General features: G+C 48.4%; 3 protein-coding genes across 3 annotated transcripts; all 3 read right to left on the reverse strand.

Moving 5' to 3' along the window:
• Positions 1 to 1,012: 1,012 nt before the first annotated feature.
• TEOVI_000485200 (uncharacterized protein) lies at positions 1,013 to 1,834 on the reverse strand (the record flags this gene model as incomplete). The annotated part of the gene is made up of 1 exon (XM_067221687.1): positions 1,013 to 1,834. One exon carries the CDS (start codon positions 1,832 to 1,834, stop codon positions 1,013 to 1,015), a length of 822 nt encoding a protein of 273 aa, XP_067077788.1.
• A 690-nt stretch (positions 1,835 to 2,524) lies between these two features.
• Positions 2,525 to 6,349, reverse strand: TEOVI_000485300 (DNA-directed RNA polymerase, mitochondrial; the record flags this gene model as incomplete). Its single annotated transcript, XM_067221688.1, has 1 exon — positions 2,525 to 6,349. One exon carries the CDS (start codon positions 6,347 to 6,349, stop codon positions 2,525 to 2,527), a length of 3,825 nt encoding a protein of 1,274 aa, XP_067077789.1.
• Positions 6,350 to 7,042: 693 nt separating this feature from the next.
• On the reverse strand, positions 7,043 to 13,135 carry TEOVI_000485400 (uncharacterized protein; the record flags this gene model as incomplete). The annotated part of the gene is made up of 1 exon (XM_067221689.1): positions 7,043 to 13,135. The coding sequence occupies one exon, from the start codon at positions 13,133 to 13,135 to the stop codon at positions 7,043 to 7,045; it is 6,093 nt and encodes a 2,030-aa protein (XP_067077790.1).
• Between the last annotated feature and the right edge of the window lie 192 nt (positions 13,136 to 13,327).

Consider the following 13,327-nt stretch of genomic DNA (forward strand, 5'->3'; position numbering starts at 1 on the left):
GAAATAATTGTGAGGCTAATGAGAGAAAATTTTCCTGCAAATTCCTCGTCCATTTCTTACATCTCCCTGATCAATTCAATACTCCCATCTCTTCTTTTGATTGCTGCTCGTTATGAGATCCCACCGTGCGCGCAGGGTGCAGCATGCGCAGCGGGACATGATTCCTTTTGCTGTATTGCCAGTTACGAAAAAAAAAAAAGTTTGCTGCTCCTCTGAACTTTTTAAAACAATATTTACTCCCCTTTCCTTACAATGCTTACTCACATATCGCACAACGCCGCCCTGGCGCCGTTTCTTTTCCAGGTGTGTTGTTCTTGTTATCTGACCTCCATCCTCTCAATTTTCTTTTTTAATCAGCAACTCACAACCATGAAATAAAAAGACAAGACCTGTAAAAAACCGAAAATGGTCAAGAAAAAAAAAGAACGGAAAAGGGAAGGAAGAAACGAGGGGGAAATGGACAGTATTAGTTACAACTATGGAAGAATACATCGACCCTACTCGTGCATAAGTGTTGAGAACCTTTCACACCCTTTTGCGACGAAGTGACTACCACTTCACGGTCTGATTGTGCAAGGTGAGAAAAGCGAAAAGAATAACCGTAACAACCAGAAATGGAAGGGAAGAAGAGGGTTTTTTTTTGAAAAAAAGGAGCACAACAACGCATATTTCCCACAAATGACCCTTTAACTTCATTCACTCCAATTGCTGATGAAACGGAAGACCTGACCTCGTATTTGCGGTCGGTTACATAAAAGGATACGAATACATACATAAATTAATAAATATACGGAGATGCATAGAGAAAGAGAGAGAAGGAGGGGGCTAAAACAACATATATGTATACATGTGCCTGGATCTCCCCTACATTTTTAATTCTTATTGTGGTTATCTTCATTGCAGTGTGCCATGCGGAACTTCCCTCGTCTCAACCCAGGTGAAACCAGAAGGAACCCTACTGAGTTGGTCAAGCTGTCGCCTCCTTTCCTCCCTTTTTTGTTTTTAAATTCCTTCAGGCGCTCACGTCTCTCGCACGCAGAAGGGTAAGAAGTCTTTCATCGATATGGCGACTGCCACATTTGTTTCCCATCATTTGCGTGAAGGAATTATCGTGGCCCATTGGGATTTCTGCCGGTAGTTCAGAGGAAGTGAAACGGTCGACAAACGTTTGTTCCGTTCGCCGATTAGCGCGACTATTTACGAACAAACACCCGTGGCGGACGCAAAACGTGGGTAGGTGAGTTAAACCCGTACAGCCTTCACTGCAAAGGGAACCGTTGGTGTTCGACCGAAGTTGGCGGGAGGAAGACTGACACTCCGCCGCTTCACGGATAATTGTGAGATCCGCCACTATGCTGTCCACAGACTTTAGGCGTTGCGGTGTTGAGAATGTGGAAGTGTCGCTGTTAAATGTGGTGTTGCAAGATGACAATGGACCAAGCGTTGTAACAACCGAGTTGCTTCTTGTCGATAGTAACGCGACGGTACTTTCATGTGCTTCCTGAGCTTCCTTAGAGCTAAGAGTTGCTGCCTTTGTGGAAAGAACGTGGCGCAGTTTATCGACGTTCCTCCTATTCTCTAATAGGGAATGGTAACGGCGGTGCGACTGCAGCTGTCTGTCAAATTCATTTTTCCCCTTCACCCACGTTATCGCTGAAGACGGGCGAAAAGCCCCTGCGACTGTTGGGAATGTCGGAATATGCTCCCTGAAGCTCCGTGAATAGAAGAGTGGGCTGCCCGAACGCTTCAGTTTCTCGCGGGGGTTAAACCGCGGTGCCTCTTGCAAGAAGTTGTCATAATTCACCGACGCGACGTGCTTTCCACGGTAGTCCATCGCAACGTCTGTCGACCCCTTTACACTAGAGGCGCAGAGTTAAGGGCCGGAAATGTAGAGTAAATTGGATTGTGGAAACAAATGCAACCTTGTGCTTCTGTGGCAAACACACCAACGAACAAACACCAAAAATACCAAAAACAAAAACATATATACACAAGAGCACAACATAGCACGAAGGCGGGTCATACAGCTACGCTACTGTACAAACAGACGTAATTTATTAGCTGTACAACTCCCCTAAAAAAGAAAAGGGAAGAATTAAATCAATGCGAGTTAACGTGAATCAGCAGCATTTGAAACATATCATGAAGTGCCAACGGCGTACGCGTGAATACAACATCTGTTTTAAGCAGTATCGCACTCCCACTTTGTTATTGCATATTTTTACCATCGACAGGGAAAAGCCTTCATCGACATCCCACGATAATCATAGTAAATGCCGGCATTGCCTCATTATATGCACATCCAGAAGGGCTGAGGAGCGCTTCGCAGGGTCCTGGTGACACACTTTGTAATCTGCGAGTTTCTAATATCGAAGTTGAAAGATAAGGTGAGAAAAGGGGGAAAGGGGCATTATTTGCCACACGAAAGGGTCACATCTGAAACACACGAATAAAAGGGAAGCATGATGAGATTTGGAAGCACGTATGGTAGATGCTCACTGCATGTGCTATCATTCAGCCGTCACTAAGAGAAAAAATATGGGGAGTTTAGGACAACGTTAAGATCCAAATCCCCGCGTTTCGGAGGATCCGGAAGGACCTTACCGTGGCGACGGAGGTCCATGAAGTACGCTTCTTCCCATTGCTCCTTTAGCTCCCACAGTGGATCGTACTTACCGTAAAGGGTAACAAACTGTTCTCTAAGTACTCGGCTCAAAGTTGGAAGGTCACAGGCGTACGTCCAATAACTGTCATGCACCGCCATCATAGAAAGACCAAGGTTTTGCATTTCTATTGCCGTCATGGCGAGGTGGGAGGCATCTAGTGAGTGAATAAGGTTGGGTGCGATAGCTGTAAGCTGTTTTCGGCTAGCTGCTGAAAATGCGTTGGCAGGCACACGTGCGCAACCATGTACTGTAAATATCATCATCTCCTTGCGCATCTTATATGGTTGCCGCACGACAAGTCCGAGAGGTGTCGTCCAGCAGAGGGCGGTACGAAGCTCAGCGGGTTGCACTTCCCAAATTATATTCGTCACGTCGGTAATCCAGCGTCGGCAGTTTTGCGTCTCGCGAAACGTAATACCAAGTGATTCCAGCACCTTCTCGCGGAGATAATCCGCCATCTCCCGCATGTCAGTCGACGTCCAAAGCCCGTGGTTTTTATTCTGTTTTACCAACTCATCCAGTATCTGCTCAGACATGCCGTATCCTGTTACGCCATACACTTGAGTCATAATGGGTCGCTTAATCGTTTTGCGTTTGATATGATCACGGTCTTGCCCTTTACCTGTCCCAAGACACCGCTGAGCCACTGGATGGTCGCGTTCCGCATCTGCTTTGATTGAAGACATCATCTCTTTTAAGATACCTGTGTACGCATCGGCCGGCCGCTCGCTTGGAACCAAGTTTACCAGCGTTGCACCAAATGCATCCCGACCAATGGCCGAATAATGCTGCAGACCGTTATAACTACCGTCAACGGCGACAGGAATACGCGATAAAAAGTTCTCCGGCCCCTGCGAGCATTTAAGTGCATCAGCCAGCTCTTTGCATGCCATTAGGCACTGCATGGGTTCCGCCGCCTCTTGCCACCATTTATCACCGTACAATGGTTGCTCAGCGCTGCACACAACATCATCGATATGCTCGTTGACATAATGTACACGTTCATCAAATGACAGCTTGCTCATTCCCATCTTGTTGGCTAAGTGGACCTTCAACCAGTAGAGACCCTCCTTCCCCAGAGGTTTCGGTTCCGCATACTCAAGCAACGCACGGAATGGGTCGGAACCCGTGTGGTTCAACCGACCGGGAAGTGGGTACATACGACCACGAAAGTCCATACTGTTGGGAAAGTAAATGTGCGAAAACTGAACTAGCGAGCGCGCTTGACGAAGGGCTTGGAGATAGTGAATGCGGTTACTGCGCAACTCTGAAAGGTTTTTCCAGTCTTCATCTTGCTGAAGTTCGTACTCACGACGTTGCTGAAGGTTGTACACCTCAGTTTTATCGTCGTCGTCATCCATCCCTGTTGATTCATAGGAAATGTCACCACGGCTCTTCGCACAGTAATGCAATGGATAAAATGCTGGTCGTATCTTTCCAAAACCGTAGCCTTCACGAACAATGGCTTCCTGCACGTGGAGCATATATTTGCTAATTCGCCAGGGCACACGTGATATCGCATCTAAAGCCTTCATCATCGGCGCCTGTGAGATAATCATAGCTTGATTTGTTGACCCTTTCACCGCAACTGAAGGAAGCACGTTATAAACGGATTTATCCTTCGTATCCGACTGGTGAAGCCATGAGTTATAGGAAAGCTGCGGAGGGAAGGCAACGCGCAAGTCTCGGACATGCGTCGCCTCCAGGTCCGAGATTGAAATTATGCTAAACTCCTCCTTGTTGGTGACACTAATATAGCGTTCGAGCACAGCTTTGGTACCGTGTCCTGAAGCAGCTCCACTACACATGGACATGTGCAACAGTAATATAACAATAAATCCAACTGCCTTCGTGGAGGTAGGCGTCACGGCGTACTCTTGCTCAAAATACTCTAACGTCTTCACCATGTTAATACTATATTTGGTACGAATTGTCGTGCGATCTCTTCCGTTAAGCTTCTTAAATATTGTGCTGAAACGGAACTGAAACCTCAAGTCCTCTGTGAGTTTAACCAGCATGTGAAAAAGTCCGCAAGTGCGGGTGCACCGGGATACCGTAGCACATATTTCCCGCAATACAATTGCCGTGCGGACATTGTGAAGTGTGCTTTGCCCAACATCATGAAAGGCACCCTGCATTTGGGAAAGAACTGCGGGAAAGAACTCCGCTTTTACAACACCGGAGTCACCGGGCGCCTGCACATAAGCAAATAATTTTGCTAGTGCGTGACCAGCTTTTTCCTCATCTTTGAAATGCGCCTCCATGGCGCGCTTCACCGCCCCCCGTACTGTGGGCGGAACATCGGTGGGAGAAATAATATCACCGTATATCTTCTGAAGCAAGTGATAGCAAACTACCCCGCTGAGGATGCAATCAAACACGTAACGCGGTACGTCCTCCAGGACAGGGATATCCGTTCGTACAATGGCTTCCCAGTTATTGAACATTCGGACCAAATCGTGCACCCACGCTGGGACACGCTCACCGAGATCTTCATGCTGCTGAGCGGTGCTGTCACTAAAGGCTTGGATGGAACAACGCAGCACTTCAGGTGTTTCTGTTCCCCATGATGTGCGCTTTCCGCCGAAGCAAAGTGCCCGCCGCTCCACCTCCGCTACAACGTCATCAAGAAGGGCCATAAGGCGCTGTAGTACCGCGTCACTGTCCTCATCCATTGCGATCTGCACAAGTTCCAGTTGCTCCAAACGCTCAATCACGTTTGTCCGCGTCAGCAGGTTCCCTGACGTCGCAAAACGCACGTAGGAGACAAGGAAAGAGGAGAAAGGAGTGACTATTTCCGACGCCATCATAGAGTTAACCAACTGATCAGCTTCCGCCTTGAAGTTACGAAAAACCCCGCCCACAGCCGCTTCGGCTACTCGGTTGTAGTCCTGCTGAAAGGGACGTATGAGCTTACGTAGAACCCGCGATGATTCTGAGGCGTTTCGACGCACCATAAGTGTCTTTTGTGTGTAACTCATTGCTTCAAACTTCAGATGGTTATCACACGCCATCTCAATATGGGAGGCCTCAAGTGATTTGTTGGTCCATTGCGAGCGCACGCCACTCACACGCACTTCTTCGTTGAAGACATCCCCTAGCACTCGTTTCGTGATACTGAGATCCTGACTTTCTCCGTGAGCCTCACGATTAGCGAGGTCAATAAGATTCATGACGAGTTCTGACTTTGTTGATCCAGATACCGAGCGTGTACGTGCGAATGATTTCAGCACGTCAGTTTTGCAGGAGAAGAGGTCGTCGCACAACACATCAATAACAGAGAGCACACTCTCACTGGATGTGCTGCCCGTTGTTGCCATAACAGGAGCTCCATAGCCTTCTTCCATATCTACAGTTGGCGTGAAGGCGTCAGTTCCTGCTACGGTGTCCATATCAATTTCTCCACCGCCATCTGTGCCCTTGTTCCTGCAGTCGGTATTGTTTATACTCTTAACGCTGTTATGGTTGTTGTCACTATCACCACTGTTGTCATCCGTACCACTGCTTACGAACTCCTTCATTCGATCGGTCCGCTCCCCCACCTCCACGTACGGAAGGCGTGACTTCCTCGACTTTGGGGATTTTATTGCTCCTTTGGCACGGCTAGGAACGTCAGTGCCACGTGTGCCCCACCGCTGCGCAATGGCCGACCACTTTATCGGTGCCAGACTCAACCGCCGCATTACCTGGCGGTGCCAAACAAAATTTAATTCTTTAGCATTAGCCATTGAAGCAATAAAAGGAACAGGGGTGGAAGCGGAGTAAAGATGGCAACAAGTAATAGGATCGTCATGCACAACTGTCATACACATACACAAATATAGCGAAGGAAAAGAGATGACAACGAAACTAAGCGGTGAGAGCTAGCGAACAGGGAAAATGAGACAAGTAAAAAAAAAAAAAGAGTCGCGACTAATTATACGTACACAAATATGTTTCCTATGCGCATTGGTGTGGAAGGGGTGTTAGAACATCCCTAAAAATAGAGGAGAGTGAATAGGAAATGTGTTAGGCACCTTTGGATCATGAACATTCACAAAAGATGTCCCCCAAACCCGAACAAAATCAATAAAATAATTCCACAAGACCCGAGAAGTCAGTGGAAACGGCAAAAATAACAACGCGTAAGAAAATAATGTTGGAAAGGTGCAAATGAGGAAACGTACGTAATTAGGTCATTGAGCAAAACATAAGCTATGCGGAGGAACAAAGTTACATTGCCCACACACGTGAAATAATGTGTGACGTGCAACGATGCCCTCCACCACCCCTACAAGAAATAGAAACGGGAAAAATAAATCAGGTCAGTTTTCACGCGTCTAAGAATGTCGTTCCTGCTTGCACGTTGGTTAAGATACGGAGAAATGCTCAACAGATTAGGTCCTACGGGAGTAGAAGGCTGTCACGACAGGATTCAACCACACGACTTCCATAGGAAACGGGAGTAGCATGCAGCAAACCTCATCCTTCAGCAACCCCTTGAAGCCCTCCCGCCACTCAAGACTAGAGGTATCAACAACGGATGCAGTGCAACAAAGTCCACTGCTAACACCACTTACACCGTTCTGTCCCAAAGACTCACCGTCGGTTAAGGTAGAACCGGGTTGACCCCCACGTGTGTAATCCACCTTTATCAATCCTTTGTTGGAACATCGAGGTGACGTTGGTACGGACAGTCCTCGTGTCGTTTCGCAACAACAGCCAATCTGCTTGCTGACTTTTGGAGGGACTAATACAGCGAAGAGTACACAGTTGGAGGCACAATCTGCCCCATGCAGAGAGAAAAGGAGCACAACCGTATCCAACGCTGAAACATCAACCGTTATGCTCGGTTTTTGTTTGCGCTCTGCCTCAATGTGTTCCGTATTAACGACACCCGAGGGTCCAACTCGCCAATGAATCGCGTAACCCGAACAAGAACCACTCCACTCAACTACACAGCAGTTTTCGTCCACCTTAATCAATTGAGGGCATCCAACAAGGTGCACAGTGACATGGCTGTTGGCAAAGGGACAGTTGGTTCTATCGCCGAGGTGCTTCCGGCTAACCAAGTGGCCTGCTCTTAGGTCACTTATTTTGTCTTTTTCACTAAATGACCAAGAGTCTTGGTCAACGCTTGGGGATACTTCATCACCTGTTTCGTCCTCCGTTGCCGCTGGGCTAAACTGTGCAAACGAGTCCATTCTCAGTTCAATATGAGGCCAACTCGCAGCCGGATTTCCCCCACAAATCGGAAAAGCAAAAGACACTGTTTGGCTCTGGGTCCCGCTTACAGTACTCCACATTTGCAGCAACTTCCCCGACTTGGCCACAAGTAGTACCTGGACTTTGGCAGTCACTGCAAGTCGCAAGGTGCCACAGCCGCTAATTTCCTCCTTTATAATTTGTGCAGAACTTGGGGATACGGTCCAGTGTTTGCTTTCCACATTTGGAATATCCAATTGAAGACGCACGAAACGCTGCTGTTCCGCGTCATCCGTGCCCCCGCAAGCTGCCCTCATGACGTGTTGCCAGTTTCTTCCTCTTCGTGATGCCCACACCGCCGTAATTGACGGTATCAATTTGCGCAGCACATTATCTTCCATATCCTGCGGTGTAACAAATACAACACGACCGGGTGGGCATCCACCGTCCAGGGACAACTCGACATGGTATGGCGTTGCAGGAAGGAGACCGCGCAAAAGGAAAGATCGTGCAGAGCAAACGACGTATTCTTTGTATTTCTTAACATGTCCCTCCGCCGCTGCACACTGTACCGTCAAAAACACACCAAGTTTTTCGTCCGCTGTCTCCTTGTAAGGAACTGTTGTCCACGATAATTTGGCTCTTGTAGAGTGGAGCTCGGTCACCTGAAGGTTTTTGATCAAGGTGCTGGATGCTACAGGTACATCAAAAGATTCAGAGGTGCTCCACGGGATGAGTAGAATAGGTTGCTGACGACGCCCCTTCAAAATGTTAGTACTGATCAAACTACTTGAGCTACCACTCCCGCCGAAACCAGTGCGATCCCTCCAATCCGAGACTAAAGGGTTGTCCCCAATACAACAAGCAGAATTTCTAACTCGAACTTCGACGCATAGCTCAACTGTGTTTTTTTCCGGATCCACTGCATCCAACGGTACCTGCAGATGTACTCCCGTTTCCCCACCACTCAATTTTTGTTGTGAACAGGGAAGTTCGGTGGCGTTGTCACCACCCACATGAAGTAACACCATTATTAAATCACTCACACAAGCAAGGCATCGATACAATAGAACGCAATACTTCTCGGTGATAAAAATATGCAAAGTTTCATCTTTTACGGCCCTCACTGTGCAGTATTGCGACGATAAAGGTGGAGGTGGCGGAACCAAGTATATGGAACATGTTTCTTTGATGATGTTAGAACCACAGAAGCACACAGGAGCTGCAACGAGCGTGTCGTTGCAATCTATCAATAATGTATTGTTTGGTTTCGGTTTGTATCTCTTGCTGCCTATAAGCACGAAGAGAGAAGACCCCTCCTGTTGGGCGCCACAGGTCCATGAAAGCAACATTTTCTTAGTTTTAACACCGTTCACCCCAAGCACTTCCTCATGGCTACGGCAACAAACGTCGGTTACAGCATATAAGTGCATGGTTTTTCTTCCGACACGTTGGTACCGTTGCTCGAGGTGCTGAACAAGTTTTACCGTCACCGGCCGCTCACGATCAACGTGCGCGTAACTCACTTTTAATGAGGTGTTGTCACCGTCAAGATTATCGACTGAAACATTTAGGGGCATGATCACAGCCGAGATGTATCCGCTACTGTTACCACCCACAGCAAAACTGGCTAACAGCACCTGAGAACTCATGTCCGTTAAAAAACGCACTCCTCTGAATGTGGGATCTTTCGAAAAGACACAATACAACGACCTTGTCGCTTCACCGGTGGTGCTGGGGTCACTGTCATCCACTACATATTTTGATAACCGTTTTTCGTGAGATACTGAAACAATACTTGACTCGCTCCACTCCATTTCTCCACATCCTTCCTTCCCTTCCGTAACCACCACATTCTCCTCTGTGGAGTGTTCCTTAAGATCGTTTGAAGCTTTGAAATCACTACGCATCTCAGCAAACGGCGTGTCGGAACGACTGATGCGGTAGCCATCCAAAAGTTGCGTCGGCGATGAGCACATGGGAGGTGCACTTAACGACCTGGGGGAGCTATTACCACACAGCGCAACCTCCTTTGTCCATGGTGACACACCCCTAGCAAACCACACACATACGCCGCGCACTTGTCCACTGTCGTCTATGTACTGCGCATCATTATCATCACTACCACACGTGTGACTACAGGTACTAGATGTTTCTTCCAGGTAAACATGCCCGAAACACAACTTCATGTTGAACTCAATGCAAACTTGTACACGTTCCACTTTCTGTAAGGTAAATGTTGTCACCACGCTTTCGCCCTCAGAAAATTTCCTACGTCTCATTTGAAGTGGCTTTTCTTTGTCCAGAGAGTTGCTCATTGACATGGTGGGAGTTATTGTGAGTACCAGTGAGCGTGTGCGACTAATGGCGGCTGTTTTGCAAAGGACGGGATGAGCAACTGTTAGTTTCAGTGTCTCACTATCTGGCACGATGGATTCTACGCTAAGGGTATCGATGACGCCTGCATCTACACACGTAGCAAAGTACGCTTCCCCTTCCTCCAGTTTCTCCCTAATCATCGCACCGTGGGTTGAATCCCCAATGGGCGTCACACGCAGGTGATATAGCGTGAAGGGTTGTAGCCCCGCGACCGCGGCTTGGAACCCGTCGCAAGAGTACTCTACAATTGTGGTGGCACCGTCTGCTCCAACCACTTCACTATCTGTTACATCGGATATTCCGCCGGGTGACCGCTCACTATTTTTTTGAGTTGAGATCCATTTCATGGGTTTACATTCTATTCTCACAGATGTTGCTGTCCCCTTCCACTCCACATCTGCCCTGCAGTGAGTTACGGTAGTAACTCTTACATCGTGTACGCTTGCTCTTGGGGTTATAAATGTAATACCATCTGCAATGATAACATCATTTTGCATGAAGAACGACGAGTCAAGCGAACATCGCAGTGCGAGGTGCACCACACAGTACATTTGATGTAACCGAAGGGACCTAAAGGTGTGCAACATACCACCTTTGACATCGTCTTCCGTCTTCGCTGGCACAAGCTGTTGTAGCGACATGGCACCAGTCGACGTATCCACGCTAAGAAATGCAACGATGCGCGCCCGCGCCTCCCTCAGTTCAGGGATGTGTTTCATGGACGCGAGACGGATTTCGGCAGAGTCGTTTCTAAGCGTTTCAAGCGCGAGCGAGTTGGAAGCAGTACTCTCCACAAGTGCCTCAAAGGGAAACGTTCGACTTATGATCGCTGATATTGTCGTTACCGGCGCGCCGTCGCAGAAGGGAAAGTTTGTCCACCGAAGCTCTACCAAAGGGTCCGCTATGCATGGAGACGCTGAAAGGTACCCACTACTAGTTGGCCACCCGTCCTCCTCTTCGGTGCTTCCGTTGCCCATATAAGGGGACGGGCACCATCCAATCACCAATGTATAAGGTGTGCCCTCCAGTTCTTGTGTACCGTAGTTGGAGAGAAGCCACTCGACCAGCTTGTGCTGTTGTTCGGCCAGTCCCCCAAGAGATGGCACCTCCTCAGAATGTTGCATCAAAGTGTTTCCAAGCTGTGAGACACTTGGGGGTGCTTTGGAAGGCATGGATTTCAGCAACCTCCCGGCAATTTGAAGCTGGCTCCACCATGAGTGCTCAGAGGAAGGCACCTCTTTCACAGTTTCTGAAGGCATGAAACGTACAATGTCATACCTGCTCTTATCAACAGAATAAGCTAATATTGTAAGTTGGTGCTTCGCACACGCCCCCCGATCCGGGTTCTGCACCGGTCGAGAGATAAGCACCGTGGTGTCCAAACCCTGGCGTAGGTCACCAACTTCGAAGCGTGTGTCTTCTTTTGAGTTGTCGATAGAATGCACGGTGACAGAAACACCAAGGTGAGTGACGCTACGAATTGCTGTTAGTGCCGCCTGGGCGACTCGCTCACCTGTGGATGATCCCAGCACCCCGTAACACGCTTGACCCTTACCACCACACTCGCTATCGTGGTTGACATTGGCGGTGCAACTTGCTTCAAGGGTGCAAATACAACGCTCACCACTCGTACTGCTGATATCTAGTAGTTTGTAAGCGGTATCAACGCCAACCGGAGTTGTGATACAAAATAGTGGCACCTGAAGGAAAGCGAGTTGTTCACGAACAATCGAATGCACACACTGGTGCACAGAACACGGTTCTTGAGGTGTGTAAAACAATATTGCTACCCTGCTCCTTGGGGAACTTGATTTTTCATCTTCCGCAGGAGTGTGATGCTTTCTGTGCCATTTCCTCAAAGGGAGAAGTGCCTGAGTCAACATTTCCCGAATTAGAGCATGGGAGTCAGCACCATCATACGTTACCCTTCTTGTCAGAACCTCTTTTGTATCGAGCCACTGCTTCCTCGCCGCGGCGGCAGAGCATAGGGGAACGACCACATAGCCACCAAGCGACACAAAAACTTCATCACTAGAACTTAACTGCTGTAACAAGCAATCCAATTCCTGCACCGACGAATCCCGCCCAACGCTGCCATCCACGATATTTTCCCTAATAGATTCCCCTGCGTGCAGAACGACGAGCAGTAGTGGGGGACTATATTCTTGTTCATTGCAGTCTGACAGTCTTAACGACCTAGTTAAGTCGGGTACAACGCATCGTATGCGAATCCCGGTTTGGAGGACTAGCGGAGGGGAACCCGCTTCTTCATCTTCCTTGAGCATGGAAATACAGCTAACCTGCAGCCCTCCGCAGGAAGGCATGGAGTAATTCTTACTACTGCTCAAATCAGTGACACGGGAATCCACCAGGCGTGAAAGTTTTGCAGAAAGCGATTCATCGCCTATCCATCGACATTCCGCCGTAAACCGAAGAAGCCCCTCCAACTGCATGCACAATTCCTTACGCAGCAGTAACTCTGCCACCATGTGACGAGGGTTACGTAAACCATCCAACATCCGACGCAACTCACCGACCCACGCCGGGTTAAACACGCTGGTGCAAGGAACAACCACTTCGGGGTCCCGAGGTGCCGCAAACACCACGTAGCAGAATTTTGGAGAAAGTTCACGAAGCAAGTTGTACTCTCCAGTTACCGCTGCAAACACCTCCGAAGTACTTTCTGCAGCATCGATAACAAACATGTAATTGGACGATGGGTAGGCGGCCATCAAACCGTTCAACAACCTCCGTCCCTCTCCCTCCGACTGTGAAGTGTGTGACCGCTGCTCATCAGCTTTAAGCATGACCACAATTAACGCTGGTGGCATCTCATTGTTGCAAACTACATTGGAGGGTGTTCTACCTGGAGACGTCGAAAAGAGTTCGTACAGACTCTCAAACATTTACGATATCCACCTATAGGCTGGATTCACCTCTACCGCTTCTATATTTCTTCTATATCCGTATGAACCTGCTTAACCACTCTACCACACTAGCAAATATGACACTCGTGCCTTGACGCACTCAGCGCCTCGTCTCGTTAACCACAGAATGGTAATACTTTTGCAGAAAAACAAACGGGCGAAGGTGAGCCT

The sequence above is a fragment of the Trypanosoma equiperdum genome (assembly GCF_001457755.1).
Source record: "Trypanosoma equiperdum strain OVI genome assembly, contig: ctg_1480, whole genome shotgun sequence".
NCBI classification, from domain to species: domain Eukaryota; phylum Euglenozoa; class Kinetoplastea; order Trypanosomatida; family Trypanosomatidae; genus Trypanosoma; species Trypanosoma equiperdum.